At 43.9% G+C, this 18882-nt stretch overlaps 1 protein-coding gene across 2 annotated transcripts in view; it reads left to right on the forward strand.

Annotated features, from left to right (window-relative positions):
• The window catches only part of SCPEP1 (serine carboxypeptidase 1), a 54142-nt gene extending 35941 nt beyond the window's left edge, over nucleotides 1-18201 (forward strand). For both annotated transcript variants that reach the window (XM_084837243.1, XM_084837242.1), the window contains exons 7-13: nucleotides 1844-1881; nucleotides 3463-3591; nucleotides 6187-6280; nucleotides 7785-7898; nucleotides 10442-10579; nucleotides 14489-14652; nucleotides 15723-18201. In XM_084837243.1, the coding sequence (XP_084693369.1) occupies nucleotides 1844-1881; nucleotides 3463-3591; nucleotides 6187-6280; nucleotides 7785-7898; nucleotides 10442-10579; nucleotides 14489-14652; nucleotides 15723-15788 (743 nt within the window). In that variant the 3' untranslated portion in view covers nucleotides 15789-18201. The remainder of the gene's footprint in view (nucleotides 1-1843; nucleotides 1882-3462; nucleotides 3592-6186; nucleotides 6281-7784; nucleotides 7899-10441; nucleotides 10580-14488; nucleotides 14653-15722) is intronic.
• The last annotated feature ends 681 nt before the right edge of the window (nucleotides 18202-18882 follow it).

Genomic DNA, 18882 nt, shown 5'->3' on the forward strand with positions numbered 1-18882 from the left:
AGGAAAAAATCCTAGTGGATGATTTTATTTATTTATTTATTTATTATTAAATTTATTAATCGCCCATCTGGCTGGTCACCCAGCCACTCTGGGCAATGTACAACATACAATAAAAACAGTTTAAAACAATAAAATTCTACAATAAAAACATTTTCTAAAATACCCTAACCCACCCCAAATGCCTGCCTGAACAACCACGTTTTTAATGCATGACGGAAGCTCATTAAAGAGGGGGCATGACGGAGTTCCCTAGGGAGGGAGTTCCACAGAGTGGGGGCCACCACAGAAAAGGCCCTCTCCCTCGTCCCCACCAGTCTAGCTGTCCTGGCTGATGGGACAGAGAGAAGGCCATCCGAGGCTGATCTTGTTAAGTGGCCTGTCTGGTGCTGCTGGAGGCGCTCCTTAAGATAGGCTGGGCCGGAACCATATAGGGTTTTAAAGGTCAAAACCAACACCTTGAATTTGGCCCGGAAAACAACTGGTAACCAGTGCAACTCCTTCAGCATTGGAGTGATGTGATCTCGCCGGCGGCTGCCTTTAATCAGGCGAGCCGCCGCGTTCTGTACCAGCTGCAGTTTCCGAACCGTCTTCAAGGGTAACCCCACGTAGAGCGCATTACAGTAGTCTAAATGAGAGGAGACCAGGGCATGTACTACCGATGGGAGCAGATGGTCGGGAAGGAAGGGGCGCAGCCACCGTATCAGATGGAGTTGGTACAGCGCTGTCCGGCTCACAGCTGACACCTGAGCCTTCATGGACAGCTGGGAGTCCAAAATGACCCCCAGGCTGCAGACCTGGTCTTTCAAGGGTAGCCGTACCCCATTCAACACCAGGTCAACATCCCCCAGCCTCCTCTTGTCTCCCACCAAAAGTACCTCGGTCTTGTCAGGGTTCAGCTTCAGCCTATTCCTCCCCATCCAGCCACTCACCGTCTCCAGACATTTGGACAGGGATTCTACGGCCAACCTTGGTGAAGATTTAAATGAGAGGTAGAGCTGCGTGTCATCCGCATATTGATGACACTGCACCCCCAAACCTCCTGATGATAGCCCCCAGCGGCTTCACATAGATGTTAAATAGCATCGGGGAGAGGATGGAACCCTGTGGCATACCACAAGTAAGTGGCCACGGGTCCGAAACCTCCTCTCCCAGTGCTACCCTCTGGTACCTGCCGGAGAGGAAGGACCGGAACCACCGCAATACAGTGTCTCCAATGCCCAACCCCTCCAGGCGGTCCAGGAGGATACCGTGGTCAACGGTATCGAAAGCCGCTGAGAGGTCGAGGAGAACAAGGAAGGAGCATTCACCCCTATCCAGAGCCCTCCTCATATCATCTACCAAGGCCGTTTCTGTCCCATGCCCAGGCCTGAAGCCCGACTGAAATGGGTCTAGATAATCAGTTTCTTCCAAGTGTGCCTTCAACTGCACCGCCACCACCCACTCAATCACCTTGCCCCAAAATGGCAGATTTGAGACTGGGCGAAAGTTGTTCAAAACTTGAGGATCCAAGGAGGGCTTCTTTAAGAGCGGTCTTATCACTGCCTCCTTGAGGGCTGATGGCATCACTCCCTCCTCAAGGGAGGCGTTCACCACCGCCTTGATCCCCTCACCCAGTCTCTCTCTGCAGCTCATAATGAGCCAAGATGGGCAAGGATCAAGTAAGCAGGTGGTCGGCCGTACCGATGAAAGCACCTTGTCCACTTCATCAGGAGGAAGAAGCTGGAACCGATCCCACAAAACCGGTTTGCCACAGGCCCCCCACTCTTCATGATGCCCACTCTTCAGTCCTACCAGTTAGAAAAGTTTATTGCAACATAAAACTCTTAAATTTTCTACCCTTTAGATTCTGTGCTTGCCTGGGGCCCTTATCTTTACAGCACTGTAAGTATTCAAAGATTTGCGCTTTTATTTTACTTCTATATTTTCGCTTTTCATGAGAGTTATCATGCTGGATCAGATCAAAAGATCCATTAAGTTCAGGGAGTGTCTCCACAAGTAATTCACTGTGAGGTTGCTGCATTGGGAAGTCGTTCAGGGCACATGACGTCTGCCATCCCACAGCCATCCCGGAGCTTCGCGCTGAAAACCTGGTTCTTCTGAGACTACTTTTAGTCTGATTGTTTTCCCTAATTTGGTTTGCCTGTGCTTCTGTTGTGGTGTGCACCAACCCACTGTAATTACTCTGGCATGATTTCTTTGCCAAGGGGTGTGTCTTTCATGGCCGTGACCTAACTGACCCCAGTCAAAGGGTGTTTTCCCAATGTTTCCGCAGACAGCCATTTTACAGCTGGCCATCAGAGTTCTGAGCTACCTGATGGCATTTACTTCACCTTGCCTACCACTAAACCCTGGTGGCCATCCCCGCAAAGTATAGGTATGCTCCAGGCAGCCTCTAACTTGTTTTCAAAAGTAAAGCATTAACGTGAAACAGCATATTTGTCTGGCAATACCTATACCCCCTATCTCACTATCGCACCTTTGCCCAGCAATACCTATGTCCCCTATCTCACTATCTTGCAATAGTGAGATAGGGGGTCGTGCTCGCTAATACAGCTTTAGAGGAAAATATTTTTTAAGAAATTGGCAGACTCAGGCATAGGTTGGGGATGCGGGTGTCTCCTCAGAAATAACTCCTGTTGTGGTCAATGAGGCTTCTTCTCTAAATATGCATGCTGTGTTTCTCTACTGCTTGCTTTGTTGCTGTAAGGAACTAATTCATGCGAGGCCTTGATCCTTCGCATTAAGGGATCTTCAGGGGAAGGAGAAAGGAGGGCAGAGCCTGGTGGGGGTGGGGGAGCCTTTCTTACTGGTTGAACGGCCCCTGCTAGTCTGATGACATTCGCTGCAATCCACCCACCCCACCCAGAAGTATGTTCCTGTGAAACGACTTAGAATGGTGTCATTGGGGAGCTCTGCATGTACCAAAGCCAGTTCCTTGAAAAATCAGGGTAAGCCACCATTCGCTTCTCCTTCCATTGTCATGGAGACACCCCCCAGGACTCCATCTCCCAAAGGCAGCCAGCTAGAGGCTTCTGAGAAGCTTGAAAGCTATCCCCACTTGTTCATTTTTAGCATCTAGTAGGATTATATCCCAAATATCTGACATTTGGTACAATAAACATTTATTGCTTGTAGGCATAGGTTATTGCATACAATACAAATAAAGAAAATTCTGAAACATAAGCAGTTAAGCTTTCCAGTTTTAATTTAACATACACAGAACAACTAAAATAATCTGTAATAGTAGCTTCCAAAGGTTCCCTGTTTACTTTGTTCAGATTAATGAATCACCTTTACGATTCACTGATAACTTCATTCAAAATACCTGCACGAACTTGCTTTGCTGTTGCAAATAATGCAAGCTGGTAAAATATGTACTCGTACTCATCAGAAAGTAAATGTGCTACAATATTCTCTGTTGATTCCTACTTTGCTTTTGGTTTTTCCACATTTGCACTGCAGTCTTTCCTTGATGATAAAGGTTTAAAGGAAGTGACTACTGCTGCTAAAAAGATCCTGGATGCTATGAATAAAGAAGAATTTAAACTGGCTACATTGCTTTGGAGTAAGGCAGAGGATATCATAGAAGAGGTAAGATGGCTGCTGTATAATGAAGTTGGATGAGGACCTTAGCAGTTTGGAAAAAAGCTGAGTTTTGCTTTATCATAGCATGATTGGGGGGGCGGGGGTTGTCATTTTATATGAATGAGGTCAGGAAGAAATTGTTTCCACCATTTGGAAACCGCTAGCACCACAGGCATTGTGATGATTTGGATGCAAAGGGGGACAAGGCTCTTCTGCCTCTGAATGCTTGTGCAGAAGGTGAACATTTGGCTTGTCATGTAGGGTTGAGAGAAGTGACACCTACCCAATGGCATCTTCTATACAACTAGTAAAGGTAGAGGAATCCTGCTCTCATTTACATCTTGTAATCCTAGCCCTGGATAGAAGTCAGGAGCTGAGTATGGAAGGGAGGTGGTCATGCTTCCCTTCATACTGTGTGGCTTGAGTAATTCTCTTGAGCCATTTGGATAGTAAACTGCAGGCATTTCTTGCCTCCTGCTTGGTTTAACAATGGTCTGTAAGCTGTGAGTAGCTGTGTAAGGGGTTAAATGTGGTAGTGTGGATGCATATTAGTAAATGGTAGATTGTGCTTTAGAATAAAGATTTTTAATAGATGATCTTCAGTTCCTTATTTATTTAATTAAAAGCATTTTTCTCATGCTTTGCTTCCATGACGATGCAGCTATCTTAGATTGGGTGTAGGCATGAATCTAGTTTAAATAATCCATCTCACTAGCTTGAAAAATGTTCAGAGCAGAGTTTAACATATGCTAGATCATTATTATATCATTATAGGGCCGCGGTGGCTTAGTGGTTAAGACGCTGAACTGCAGACTGGAAGGTCGGCAGGTCAGCAGTTCGACACCCGAGTGCCGCGTGACGGAGTGAGCTCCCGTCTTCAGTCCCAGCTTCTGCCAACCTAGCAGTTCGAAAGCAAGAAATTGCAAGTAGATAAATAGGTACCGCCTCGGCGGGAAAGGTAACAGCGTTCCGTGCACCTCGGTGTTCAGTCATGCCGGCCACATGACCACGGAAGCGTCTTCAGACAGCACTGGCTCTTCGGCTTAGAAACGGGGATGAGCACCGCACCCTAGAGTCGGACACGACTGGTTGGGGACACCTTTACCTTTTTTTTAGATCATTATTATTTAATTTAATTTGTAATTATCACTTAATTTAATTTGTAAGTGAAAGTTTCTCTCTGTATATACACATATGAGATACATACTCAAGCACACTACCATTTCCCTCATATTAAAATTATTCTGAACTTTATGGGAAGAGCTGACTGCTAAATAAGACTGGTCCATTCTCCAGTTCAGAATGGGAATGGATCATTCTGATTTGCTGTTTCCTCTTGCTGTTTCTAACAACATCCTCCAGATCTTGTTGGACTCCCAACTCCCAGTGCCCCCAGTCAGCTTGCCAAATGGTCAGGGATGATGGGAGTTGTAGTAAAAAATATTTAGGTGGCTACAGGTTCCCCACCCTGGTACAGTAAAAACTAACAGCTAAACTACACATGACATTAAATCTTTGCATCTAAGGTATAGGGTTTTTTTAAAAAATGCAAGTTGCATCACTGGGGGTGGGTGATAATTAATGGGATCAGAGCAGGTGTGGAAGGAGGAATTTAACCCTTTCCTCCCATACTGCAGTCCTGAGAAAATCCCACTACTCAAGCTATTTTGGCACCAATTATCTCATTAATTATCAGTCATGCATAGTATGGTCCTCAGTCAATCATCCTTTTAAATGAAATCTTAGTAGATTAAGTGCATGAGCTCTAGTTAATTTAATCCTTAAACTATTTTATGCAGAGTTAAATTAACTAGAGCTCATACACTTAATCCACTAAGATTTCATTTAAACAGCTTTTAAACTATTTTATGCAAAGCAACTATTTTATGTATTACTCAAATGCATTTTATAGCAGACACCATCTTAGAAGATCTTCATGCATCTGATGATGTGAGCTCTTGTCTACAAAAGCTTGTGCCATAATACATTTGTTAGACTTTAAGGTGCCACAAGACTCTTCGTTGTTTCATCTTTGAAGAGACATTCCTCTCCTAAGATGGTGCATACTTGTGAAGATTTTGTATGTTCTTCTACTAAAAATAATTTAACTTTTTCAAAAGCCTTTTCAGATATTCCAAGTTGCCCCCAATTTAAACATGCTGCTCAATCAACTAACATCATAAAGCTATACATCTCTACTCAGAAGTAAGTCCCACTGAGTTATGTGGGCCTGACTCCCAGGTTAACTGGGTACAGGATTGCAGCCAAAATGTTTCAGCTGCACTACAATCTTAAATCCAAATAGGTTTGCCATGTTAGCCTTTGGCAGCAAAAACAGCAGAGCCCAATGGCAAATTACAGACTTAAAAATAGATTGTGGCATATGGACTTCAATAGACAAGGGCCTACTTTGTTCATGTCAGTGGAAATGAATGTTGAAGAGAGAGAGAGATGAACAAACTTAAATTGGGGTTTAAGCCAGTTTACCTTCTTCCAAGTAACTGAGGAAACTATTGTCCTGTGAGAATGCTGTCTCCTCTCTGTTAGAGGTCCTTAAATCCTCTTGCTCTTGTCTTCACTATATTCTCTCTTCTTTTCTAGTACACGAATGGTGTAAATTTCTATAACATCTTGACTAAAGACACTACTTCAAATACAGCTCTTACGTCTGTTGCAAGTGAAACAGCGCCCTTCTGTAAGTGAGAGAGAGAGCCCTGCTGCCAGAAATCTCTTTGTAGTGGGAACTTGTGGTTTTAGAAGATCAAGGGCTTAGCTACTCCGCTGATGTTAAACAGGTTTAGCCGTTAACTCTTCTCCACAGAGAATCTTGGGAACTATATTTGGTGAGGCAGGCTAGGGATCTGTGGAAGAATTCTCTCAGACCTGCCAAACAACTTCCTCCAAAAAATCCTGGAAAATGTAAAGTTGATGTGCCACATGTAACTTAGCACCTATCATGGAATTTTGTGGCGGTACTGTTTATGTTAGGAATGGTATGTTCTATTGGCATTTGTTTCTTCTTGTCAGGAAAGAGAAATAAATGTAATGGGGGATTAACTGGAACTCTTGTAAAGCAGAGAATGAAAGTAAAGACAAATGTGGTAGTTCTCAGATTAGTAAAGCTAGAAGTTCTCTGTGATACAGTACATGGGCCTGGGGTAAGGATTAAACACCCATGCCCCCCATTTCTCCAGTGCAGACCATACCCACTCCTCGCCACTCACCAGTTGTTCACCAACCAATCTTCTTTGAACCTAATTTTAGAAAAAGAACTAAGTACAGACAGAGTCAAGAAAAATACTATTGGATAATGTTTCTGATATTTTTACCTATATCTATTGCAGCTTGTAAAATGGGCCATGGCTTGTTGCAAGTAGTGTTCATTTCATTATTGTCTTATGTAATGTATCATGTAAATTAGTGGAGGAAGGAACCAGCGGAGCATAATAATTTATGCTTCGCTGTGGACTGACTTTACTGTGTTCTGCTCCTGATCTTTCCAGATAGATGTTTATTCGAGCTGAGCAAAACAAACCCTGATAGATTTTGTATGTTTCTTTATTGATTGGATGTTTATGGGTTTAATTTGTTGCAAACTGCCCTGGGATCTTTTTGATGAAGGGCAGGATGCAAATCTTTCAAATAAAATAAATGCATTTATCAAGCCAGATAAGGCTCAGATGATTGGTAGACGATACAGTCCATTCTGAAATGTGAGGTAATGCATGCTTCAAAAGCGAGAAAGTTATTAATTTTGATGGAGACTTGGAGCCACGGTCATATTCACAAATGTTTTTCTCACATCTGTCGGCTGTTTTCCTCTCCATCTCCCTTTAGCAACCCTTTCAAGCTCAAAGAATTATGGAATGCAAGGTAGCTATGGAGAAGCATGTGGTCATTGGCTGACTTGCCAACATGGACCTCACCTGGCCGCAAATCTTATTTCTCATTAGTGCTGAGTGAAGGCCCCTTTTATTGCCTTTTCGTTTCAATTCTGCTGTCGCTTATGGAATGTTTCATTACTGCCCTGCTGCCCGATTGTTTTATGTACTTTGGTAACTTGTTATATTGTAAGCGCTTGGGAGTTCTTGAAGAATAGGGTACTGGACTTTAAAATAAAATTTTAAAATGTGTCCTTTTTCTAAATAAACTGCTTAATGAACTCTCCAATAACAGCCTCTCTCTCTCTCTCTCTCAAGTAAAACTCTTCCAGCGTCATGTACAACATCAAAATAAAGACAAGCTGAGTGACTTGATGAATGGACCCATCAGAAAGAAGCTGAAAATAATTCCGGACCATGTCACATGGGGAGGTAATGCATCATCTTTTGGACTGAATCTAATAGTAATCTCTTAACACAAACAGTATTTTCCATACTCTGGTCTGCTGGAAAATGAGGTGTTAGTCTTTTGGGTAGCACACTTACTGGTCTCTCTCCATAGCTCTTCCACTTTTTTTTAGTCTCAAATTACATTCTCACACGATACCAGCTGTATCCTTAGTGGTAAAGTCTGTCTGCTTTGTCAGGGTGGTTTTAAGAAAACCACCAGAAGTATCCCTGATATAAATGGCCTTTTTATCTCTGGATACAAGCTCTGAAAACTATTTGACAGCTCTTCTGAGTGTTTCAGCTAGAACTGGGGGAAAGCTGGCTGTGGACAGTGCTCATTGACTGGAACCTCTGATATCAACCCACACACACACACACATAGTTTCAGAGTAGTCTTGGAACTGCTTTTTAAATGTTGCTCATACTTTTTTGAAAGATAAAAAGTTCCATGTACAAAAGATAACATGTACATGTGCCAGTTTAAAACAAACAAGCTGAAAAGGAGGACAAACCACTTGAAGTGAGGGGTGGGGTGGGAAGACTCAACCCTGAAGGCAGGTTGCCAGCTCTAACTGAAATAATGCTTGTACCACAGGTGAAGTACTGTAGGGTGTGGCCTTAGTTAAAACATTAATGTCTGTCTTCACCCTGACTGAGGCAACCTTTAACCAGAGTTTGCACTAACTAATCTTTTCAAAAGTCCCAGGGCGGTGCAGAAGAGGAAGAATTTTTTAATTTCCTCAGCAAGAAAGTGAATCTTAAGCCTTAAAGTGTCTCTACACAAGGCATTTATCTCGCTTGTGATTGTTCACTCACAGAAGTTCGTGGGTCCTTTTCATGACATCATCAACCTCTGATGCCTCTCCTGCTGTTTTCAGGCGGGAATCTGCCATTTTATAAAACCCTGAAAATGCTGTAATAAATCAAAATTGCGCAATAAAACAGCACCATCTGCTGGCGCTATAAATGAAACATGGAAAGGAAACCAGCAAAAAGGAGCGGGGGGAGCGTGTTTATTGTGCCAATTGTTAAACCCGTGAAGACTCTGGAAGACAAAGCCCCAATAATGCTGTGGAATTTTTGCTAAATGTGGCAAATGCCTTAGTGAAGATTAGGGGTCGAATATTCTCCTTCACAAGAATGAAGCAATTTGCAAAGGAGGATAGCCTAACAAAATTCTGACCATCTCTGCTTTTGCTATGGCAGCTGAACACTATCTCCCTTTCCAACTGATCTCTAAGCTTTTCTCAGGACGGTCTCTTTCAAGAGAGATATTGAGACGCTCCAAGTAGGCATTTCATAATAAATGATATGAATATGTCAAATTGATATGAATCAGGATCCTCATACCAGAGTCCTGTGCCAGGTGAGGCTTGTTGGGCATGAAAAAATCGTTTTGACCATCCATGCTTCCCCACTTCCAAAGCAAGAGATGTGGTGGTGGGAATGTATATTTATATTTAGAATTGTTCAGGAAGAAAGAAAAAGGTACATGTTTATTCAGTAGTGAGTCCCTCTGATTTCAGTGGGGCTTAATCTCGTGTAAGTATGTTTAAGATGGCTTCCCCAAAGAACAAAATATTGGGAATTGGATAGGCTTGCTCAAGTTTACCAATTCCTTCCCCTCCACACACACTTTTTAAGGGGTTATATAAGCATTCTTATTTATATACTGTTCTCAGTGTGTATGCTGCTTTACAAAGCGTAAGAGATCAGGTTCCTGCCTCAAGGAGCTTACAGTCTCAAATACACACATGTGGAAAAGCATGTTTAATTTTTTTTAAATACCAAAAACTGCGTGGGATGGTAAGTTTTCATTGCATCACATCATTAATGACATCAGAGACACTGTCTAATCAGGTTCCCGCAACAGTCACTCAAACATCAGTGCAGGTGGGTAGAATGGCATTGGCTGGAGAAAGAACTGGATTTAATCAGCAACATCTAATCTCAGTGTGAGTGCTGGGAAAACAGCAGTGGAGGCAGAAATTGGACTAAAGACCTTCATACATTTTGCAAACAATTCTGGGGTGTAAATTGGAGCCTATGGGCATCTTTCAGAACATATCTGCATGAGGGCTATGAACTTGCATTTTTATGAAATCAAGATTCTTCCTCATCCAACTTCAGTATCAGAGCTGGCATACAATTCTGCTGGCACAAAATAGTGGGAGGCAATTTGGCTTGTTACCTGGATGCTATTTGGGTTCTTAGAAGAATGAAAATATATGCCATTGCACTGGCTGTTTTGATTACTTTCCTCAATAAAAAAAAGTTGACTATCTTTTTGGTAGTGTAAAGCATTACAGATTTCTTTTGCAATGCCACTTTTGTGGCCAAGCTGGGCATTGGGAAAAATGAGTGAAGATTTTGCTTCAACAATTGTAACTCACTCTGAAAGATAACCTTTGGACTGGTGCAGTGAAGTGTAAAGTTTTACCACCGATGCTGCAGATAGTTATAAATGACCAAGTACCCTTCCTTCCCTTTCCCTACCCCTTACATTTTTTGCCATTGCCCTCCAGGCCAGTCAAAAGACGTATTCATGAATATGGCTGAAGACTTCATGAAGCATGCAATAGATATTGTAGAAGACTTGCTGGAAGCCAACGTCAACGTTACTGTTTATAATGGACAATTGGATCTCATAGTTTCTACCATAGGTAAGGATATTTCTTCATGGGATTGGGTCACTGGAGAAACAGAGCATGCCAATATTGCTAGATGTTACTGTTTTGAAATTGGATCCATGTGCCATGAAGTGGTAATCCTCTAAAGTGCGCATGGGTTACGGGGATAGTTAAGGAGGCCAAAATAGTGTTTTTTACAGAAGTGCTGTGACTGTGCCGTATCCGATGTAGGTTGTGCATTCATTAGAAACTGGGATTAAATTCTCTGCATCAAGATCATTAAATGCATTAGTTGTTTACTACTTTGTATTTCACAAGTCCTCATGTGTAATTAAAAGGACACCCGAATATTCTTGCTTCCTTACAATACTTTGGAGGACTAAAAATGATTTTAGTTGTGCAAGTTCTAATCTATGTTGGATTGTGCTTGTGGCAGCAAAGACTCTAATGCCAATTGGCTGAGCAGGTGCAATGACACAGGATGTTCATGAACATTTTAATGGGTTAGGAAGCAATGCTGTCGGCAATGGAATATTCACAGTCCGGCTTTTATAAGGGATGGAAATGTTGACAGTTTGGCCTGAATGTTTCACAAGCCTTAAGGACAGGAAACCCAGAACCTTATGAGGCAGAATGCTGGACTAGATGGACCTTTGGTCTGATCCAGCATGGCTCTTCTAACAATAGAAGGGAATGAGCAGAGTGGATTGAGGAAAGGGTAGCTAGAAGAAAAGAGGAAACAGGAGATAGCAAACTGAGGAAATGATGGGTTCCATTAGAGAGGGATCTGTGGAAGGAAAGTATCTCAAGGGCTTAAGAATCAGAGAGGCTATACTTTGTGTGTAGAGGTAGACAGGAGTGCTAGGCAGTCTGGCTAAGATGGGGAAATATAAGAGCTGTATTAATAACTATTTTAAGAGGTAGCTCTTTGCATAGCTGTTATCCTGTCACCCATTCCTTTTACATGTGCGGTGCTCTTGGAAAAGGGGTGTTTTGCACTTAAGAATGGCCTGTTCCTTAGCCAAACTATGAGTGTTAGACTTGCCTCCTAAACATGCCAAATGCCTGTTCTGAAATCTTACCAGTCATTATGCATGTTTTCAGACTTATATTCATAACTGTTGTACACTGCTTCCCTCCACTTTCAACCATATCAGCTCAGGTTATGGTGAACCACAGTGTAACCTACCACACCCAATGTTAGGAAGCCATCCATACTGGGTTTTTGCAGCGTGCGATGTGCTGTTGTAATGCGCACAGCTGACTTGGCTCTTGGGGCCTGTATGATCAGAAGGCAATATGAACAAAGGTGCTATAGACTGACTTGCTGCCGTGAAAAACTCAGGCTGCTTGAGCCATGCACAAATGGCCTCTTTAATAGAGCGAGCTCCTCTTATCCTCCTGGGCTAAAACAAGTACTCCTATAATATAGATAAAACCTATATTCAAAAACCATGTTTATACTCTTATCCTTCACCCCTCTAGTAATGTCTTTTGTGGAGGCCTGACTTGGAATAAGGTTGCTGGGTCAGGGAATATTTAAGGTGCAAACAAATTGCAGCTGAAGAGGTGAATCCACAGCAGCCAATTTAAAAATAATTTTAAAGGTGGTTCCATAGGCAATACTAACAATTATCAGAAAAGACAGGGTGGAGGCGAGAGTCTGTGACCATGAATTCACATACTTATTAATCTACTTAATCACGTGCATATATCAGTTGCTCAGATAGGTCGTAAATAACTCACTAATTGTATAATGGGAGTCACTGCAGCAATTGCAATCCACCTTTTTGCTATCTCTGGAATATTCCATTTTGTTGCCAGTGGAGTCCATCATTTTGGTTTGACTTCTTTGTTCCGCATGTTTTGCGCAATGATTTGGTTTGGATGTAACACCAACTACAGTTTTTATGTGCACAAGGCTCGGGCTCTCCCCTCTCCTCCTTCAGTGTGACAGTGAGGAGACTGGAAGCTTTTACTTCTGTTTTCAATTAATGGAACAAGCCAGGATAATGGAACAAGCTAGGATTTTAAACCATGATTTGAAGGTGACTAAGACCCAATCCACTCGATTGAACAACCCATGGTTTGTTAACCATGGGTTGTTTGTGACCGTGCAGGAGCGAGTATGCTTTTGTCCGCTTGACCACTTCTGCTTTGCTAAACAATCCAGGTCACCCCATTACAGGGTTGTTCCCTGTGATGTTCAAACCCAGAACTCTGGGCTGTTGAGGGAAAAACAACTTGGAGAAACTTCTTGTTTCTCTCTCAACAGCCCTCAGTTCTGGGTCCGGACATCACAGAGAACAACCCTGAAATGGGGCATCCTGGGTTGTTTAGCAAAGCGGAAGCGAGTGGGTGAGAGTCACCATGCTCACTGAGTTCCGCATGTGCCAAAACAACCCACGGTTAACAAACAACTGCAAACAGTAGTTTAGCTTTGCATATGAACAAGGCCAATAACTTTATATTCTTTTATAGACAGCCCCTCTCTTGGATTCACTTGTCTCTTTGATACTTACAGCGATAAATGGGTTATTCAATACATTAAATTGGCAGGGGGTGGGGGGAGGCAACTTGGTTTTTGTCTCTCAGTAGGTTCCTTTATTTCACATCCATCTGCCTATAAATTCGCCACCTAGAGTTGAGCTGTACTTATTTGGAAGTTTAAGGGTGCAATCCTATGGGGATAGTCAGCTGCCTCCGAACTTGGAGGCAGCAGACTATCCAATGCAGAGTGGGCGGAGCATGGAGGGGACCCAATTTCTGCTGTCTAACAAGACACCTTGGAGCAGGGGTGGAGTAGGCCGGACAGCGCATAGGAAGTGTCATAATGGCACTTCCGCGCCCCCCCCCCCCCGCCCCTAGGAACACCTCCTTTTCAGCCGGTCCACACTGCTCTTCTGAGCATGGAGTCAGGGATGAACCGTGCCTCCTACAAGGCAGTGGCGAAGGGGGAAGGGAGTCGGATTTCTGGGAACCGAGCTCGGAACGCTGGCTCCAAGCTTGGTTCCCAGAAACCAAAAAATCCTGTGGCCGTCTAGACACTGTCTAGCAGCCTGTCAAGGGCTCCTTGGAGGGCTCTCTCAGTCTAATCCAGTAGCCAAGTCCAGACACAGACAAAGGGATTCCTTTCAAAGCTTTATTCTTCTTTTACAACTTAACAACTCTACCGTTAGCAACTAGATCTGAGCAGCAGAATACCTATGCCCTAAGTTGGAACAGTTGGTCCCCGTTTGAAAGGGAATTACTGGCAGACCCCTGAACTTAAGGACTAGGGAGAGTCCCTCCCCTTTTCCCTTGGATCCTCTGGGCGCAGCCGTTGTTTGCGCGCCAACCGGGCACTACGCCTCCTTTCCGCACCCTCCATTTGGCGCCGCTCTCTGCATTGGTGTCACGCATCCATCAAGTCTGCTTCCCGTGCTCTGTCACTCCCAGGACTGCTATCTAAGCTAGGAATGCTGGTGGGAGGAATCTTCATCAGCTGTTGGCCCTGGGAAAAAGGAGCATGCTCCTCTCCCCGGAGCGACTGCTCTGCCTCAGAATCAGAACTACTCTGGGATTTTATGGGCTCAGTGTCCACCCTGACACAGCCATAGGATTGTACCCTAAATGTCTCTAGTAACATTACATGACCTCACGAATGCAAAGCTTGTTTTTATTTACGTAAACCATTTCTAGACAGTTTTTAGACAGGATTAGGGGGATTAATTTGTCCTTTTGAGGTGGGGGAGGGATCACAAGGCAGAGGAGATGATGTATGAAGAATTCTGCCTTGGTACACAACTGTAGATGTTAACGACCTTCTCGACGTGATCTAGATGTTTTCTTTTTCTCCATTTATTGTGCATTGGGGTGTGATGTCTGGCAAAACTGGACACCAATCTCTTGTACGAGCATTTCTTTGACAGGGTTAATGATATCTCTTGGTTACATATCCAGGCCAAGAAGCATGGCTCAGGAAGCTGAAATGGCCCCAGCTGAAAAAATTCAGTGTGCAAAAATGGCAGGCTTTATATGCATCCCCGGAATCCACAGAGACCGCAGCTTTCCATAAGTCCTATGATAACTTAGACTTTTTCTGGATTCTAAAGGCTGGACACATGGTAAGTCACTTCTATATCCTTGGCAGGTAAAATAGAATATTAATGGAGGCTTGATTGCTTTCCTTGCTTAAATGGAATGTGCCTCTTGTAGTCTTAATAAGAAGCTATATAGATCTATATTAGCAGTCCATAATTTTGTGCAAGTCTGTGAAATAATATTCTGAAGAACAAAAATGTAGCATTGTATGGAGAAAACCTCCACATATGCGCTAGTGCAACATCTTGCTGCCATAAGGCAAAAATAAAGGATTCTAATAGCGACTCTACTTTTTTCAGAGGGTAAGGAACATTGGGCTGTGTTTAACTCTCCACTATCCAAATCATGGGACCCAAAATATTTGGTTCTGCTGGATTGTACTTGAAACTAGTAGGCCCTGGATTTCTGTTTTTGTTCTCCTGCCTCCTTTTCCTAATACTGAGTGAAAAAGTCTTACACTAGCCTTTCCGTCTCAGTCTTTAAATGGCAATATTCCTGAGATGAATAATATTATAAAAAGGGGGAGGGAGATTCTTGCCTCTGTGAGTCCCACCACCACTACTGCACCCCCAACACTTTATTTTCTAAATGACAATGGAGGGAGCAATCCTAGGCCACTAGACAGCAGCTAGATGGCCAAAGGACATGTTGTTTTCTGGGAACTGACCTTAGAGCCTGCGCTCCGAGGTCGGTTCCTGGAGAACCAACCTCCACCCACTTCCACGCTGCCTTGGAGGCAATGCGGAACAGCTCTGGCATCCACGCTCGCAAGAGGAGTGGCTGGAAAGGGGCGTGGCTGGGGGACTTCCAGGGCGGGGAGATCGTAACTGCCTGTACAACACATCCTATGTGTCATACAGCAGCCTCCTTCCCCGCTCCGTCCTCCCACGGCTAGACAGCCACAATCGAAAGAGCAGGGCAGGAGAAGTGCGGAGGGAACAATCCCCTCCACGCTTCTCCTGCCCTGCTTTGGATAGGCAGTCGCCTTTGAGTTCAGAGGCTGCCACCTATCTCGATAGGATTGCTCCCTAATTTGTTGTGGCTAGCTGGGAAATTCTCTATAGTTGCTAATAACGTGTTCTTCTTGCATCAGGTACCAGCTGACCAAGGTGATATGGCACTGAAAATGGTTAGGATGGTGACACACCAAGACCGCTAACAGAACTGCAGCCAGCTGGACTGGCTTTCTGATAAAAGCGCACCATGCTGTTGGAATTTTCCCTTTGCGCTTTGAGCCACAGGAGGAGCAATCACTGCACAGCACAGTTGTGTCTTTCTGCTATCCGGTACTATGCAAGGCATTTTAAGGAGATGCAGATGCTGCCTTTACACTTATAAAATGGTGGCTCTCTGCCACTGCATTTACCCCACTGACCTTCAGTGTGATAAATAATTCACTGAAGACCTGCTTTCTGCTCTGCTGCCTCGTTTATAACATGGGAATAATTTTTTGGTCATCTTATGTTTAGGCATAATCCATAAGTTCTGAAGTTTGAGAGACAAAGAGTAGGTGGATGCTCTTTCTCAAACAACAGTAATGTTCTTTACAAATGACTAAGGGCACTCTTTTATGTATTTTTTAAAGATATCTATTTTATGTACTCATTCAAACAAGCACTCTTCTGCATGCACAGAAAATGGGCCTTATTGGGCTTTGCCATAGATCAAATTCCCAAAGCTACCATGTTTCTTTCTACAGCTCTTTGCAGCTTGATCTGATACGTGGGCTGGGGCCTAAGTCCCGCTGCGTACAGTGGAGTTCCTGTCATAGAACATATGCGTAGGATTATGGGCTTGGTTCCAAAGTGCACATCCAGTGGGGGCCACAACTAAAAGTGCAAAAGGTGCTCTTCTGTTGGCTTCAAGTATACAAGTTCACCTAGGAGAAAATGCAGGGATAACATCAGCAAGTAAGGGCGAAGGTTCCTCACCCACCCCCATCCATCGCTGCTGTTGTGATTCGGACAGAGCCCCATTTGAAGACACAGGCCTGCTGCCATCACACTAAGCCCAGCCTTGTGTCTATTTTTCCTCAGTGGGATGGTTTTGGGGATGTGTATATTTTATCAAAAGCAACCGAGGAAGCTGCAGTCTTGAACAGAGGACCAGCAGGAGTTGGGGAGGAGATGCTTTACCTGTTCACCTCTGCCTAGCTTTTTCACTTGAATTTATTTCCTGTCCACACACACACTGCTTTTACCTGGGGTGTGGGGAGATAGGGCTACACACTCTTTTCCCCGTGTGTGTGTGTGTGTGTGTGTGTGTACAAATGGTTAGCGGGGAAAGGGTTAAGCAGTGTCTCTTATCAAGAAGAATGAGTATGTTCCTAACACTACATCTGCAGTAAGATGTAAATCAAGTGCACTGAAGTCATGCAAGGACTTAGTCTCTGCGTCTGCACACTTGCTTACATGCATGTTGCTGACCCTTAAGAATATATAGGAGTCAGCCTTATACTGGCTAAAACTATTTGTCCATCTAGCCAGGAGTGGGGAACCTCAGACCTGTGGGGCCAAATCCAGCCCTCTTGGGGTCCCCATCCAGCCCTCTTGGGGTCCCCATCCAGACCTCCAGGGTTCCCCAAATGGCCATGCCCCCTCCCCCTTTCCCCCAACCACTGACTGTTGGGTGGTTTTCCACATTGGTGAATTTTTCCCCTATTCTAAAAGGTTGAAATGCCTCTCCTAAAGCTTAGTTACTGGCTGTAAGAGCTTTTAGCGAAAATATGCTCGGTTTTGGGGGTATTTTTGGCCCACCCCTTTTGCCTTCAGCCCTTCCCACCGCTGGAATGTCCCCAAGAGCTTCTCCAAAATGGAATTTGGCTCTCAGACTTAAAAAGGTTCCTCAACCCTGATCTAGCCCAAACTTGTCTGCTCTGACTGGCAGCAGTTTTCTCCAGGGTCTCAGGCAGAGAGAAGCCTTGCACATCACCTGCTACTTGATCCTTTTAACTGGGGCTGCTAGAGGTTGATTGATGCTAAAGATGCAAGGATCTTCTTATGCCAAGTGTATGTGCAGTCACTGTGCTATGGAACCCTGCTCATCAAAAGACCAGTCTGGGGAGAATGCTGGAGTTGGCGCAGGAGTAGTAACTAGCGTGTTGTTTGAAAACCCAACACATCTTTGTACTCCTTTTTTTGGTGGTCATGTATTATTTCCTGTGCTTCATGTTCTGAATTAACCAGCCATCAAGGAAGCTGGCACTTTAATGAGGCCTCTAAGTGTTTCATTTTCACTGTTTACAATCCCATCTTGTATGAAACAAGACCCTATGTTTCGAAGCTCCAAAACATGTGTGTGGATCTCTTGATAAGGACCAGAGAACCCCTTGGCTCCACTAAATGAAACGGAAAGATGAAGGAAATTGGCTTGCCTGGTAACATGACGAGAAGATAAACAGATAAACTTTGCTCAGCATTATCCTCTTGGCTGTCCCATTTTCTCCTTATTCTCTAGTCAGGAAGTTGATACAGGTGTTTTCCAGGCTCAAATGACATATCTTGAACAATTAAGCTTTCCAGGGAAAGCACTGTGTTCTTATTTAAATAAACTGTTACATGTTGGCAATAAAACTTGAGTTACTTCTTTCAGCATGTTTTTAATGCATGTCTTTCTGACGACTGAATAATAAAGCCCTGGCAATGAAATCACATTTGCATGATGTTTCTGAAACCTGCAGGCACCACTTTTTAAAGCATAGGGTTTATTTGGTTTTAGAAATGTCTAATCAACTTTTCTGTGTATGCATTCAATATGTATATTAACACTTAGGGCTGTATCCGACCCTTGCGCAAACAGATGTCCGCTCGTGTAGTGGGATTTCCCTGTCCTCTCCTCCCCCCTGCAGCCCCTGTCATATGCCCCAAATCTGCTCCAGGGGTCCAGAGTGGGCTACAAGGGGGAGGGAGAAATCCCAGGGGGCTGCAAGGGGGGATGACACCATTGGATACAAGCCTTAGAATTCAATTTGTTTTCAGAACAGCATCTGCCTTGTTGAAGCTGCCCTTGTGTAAGCCTTGACCCTGCTTTTCTCTGCGTTTGGGATGGAACCTACCAACCCGTCTGAGATCCCTGTTGGCTTCCTCTCTGTTATTGCTGCCTACCACACATACACTCTCTCCTACATATTTTTTGCTGTTTGAAAACCAGCTTCAGTTAGGACTTTGTCAGGGTTGCACCACTGACCTGGATCCCCTGAGCAACTCCTTAAGTATCTCTTGCCTCCTTAAGAGCCCCACTTTCCTTCTTTTACC

The sequence above is a fragment of the Heloderma suspectum genome, chromosome 2 (genome assembly GCF_057233095.1).
Source record: "Heloderma suspectum isolate Gila_16-S chromosome 2, 16-S_ref, whole genome shotgun sequence".
In the NCBI taxonomy this organism is placed as follows: domain Eukaryota; kingdom Metazoa; phylum Chordata; class Lepidosauria; order Squamata; family Helodermatidae; genus Heloderma; species Heloderma suspectum.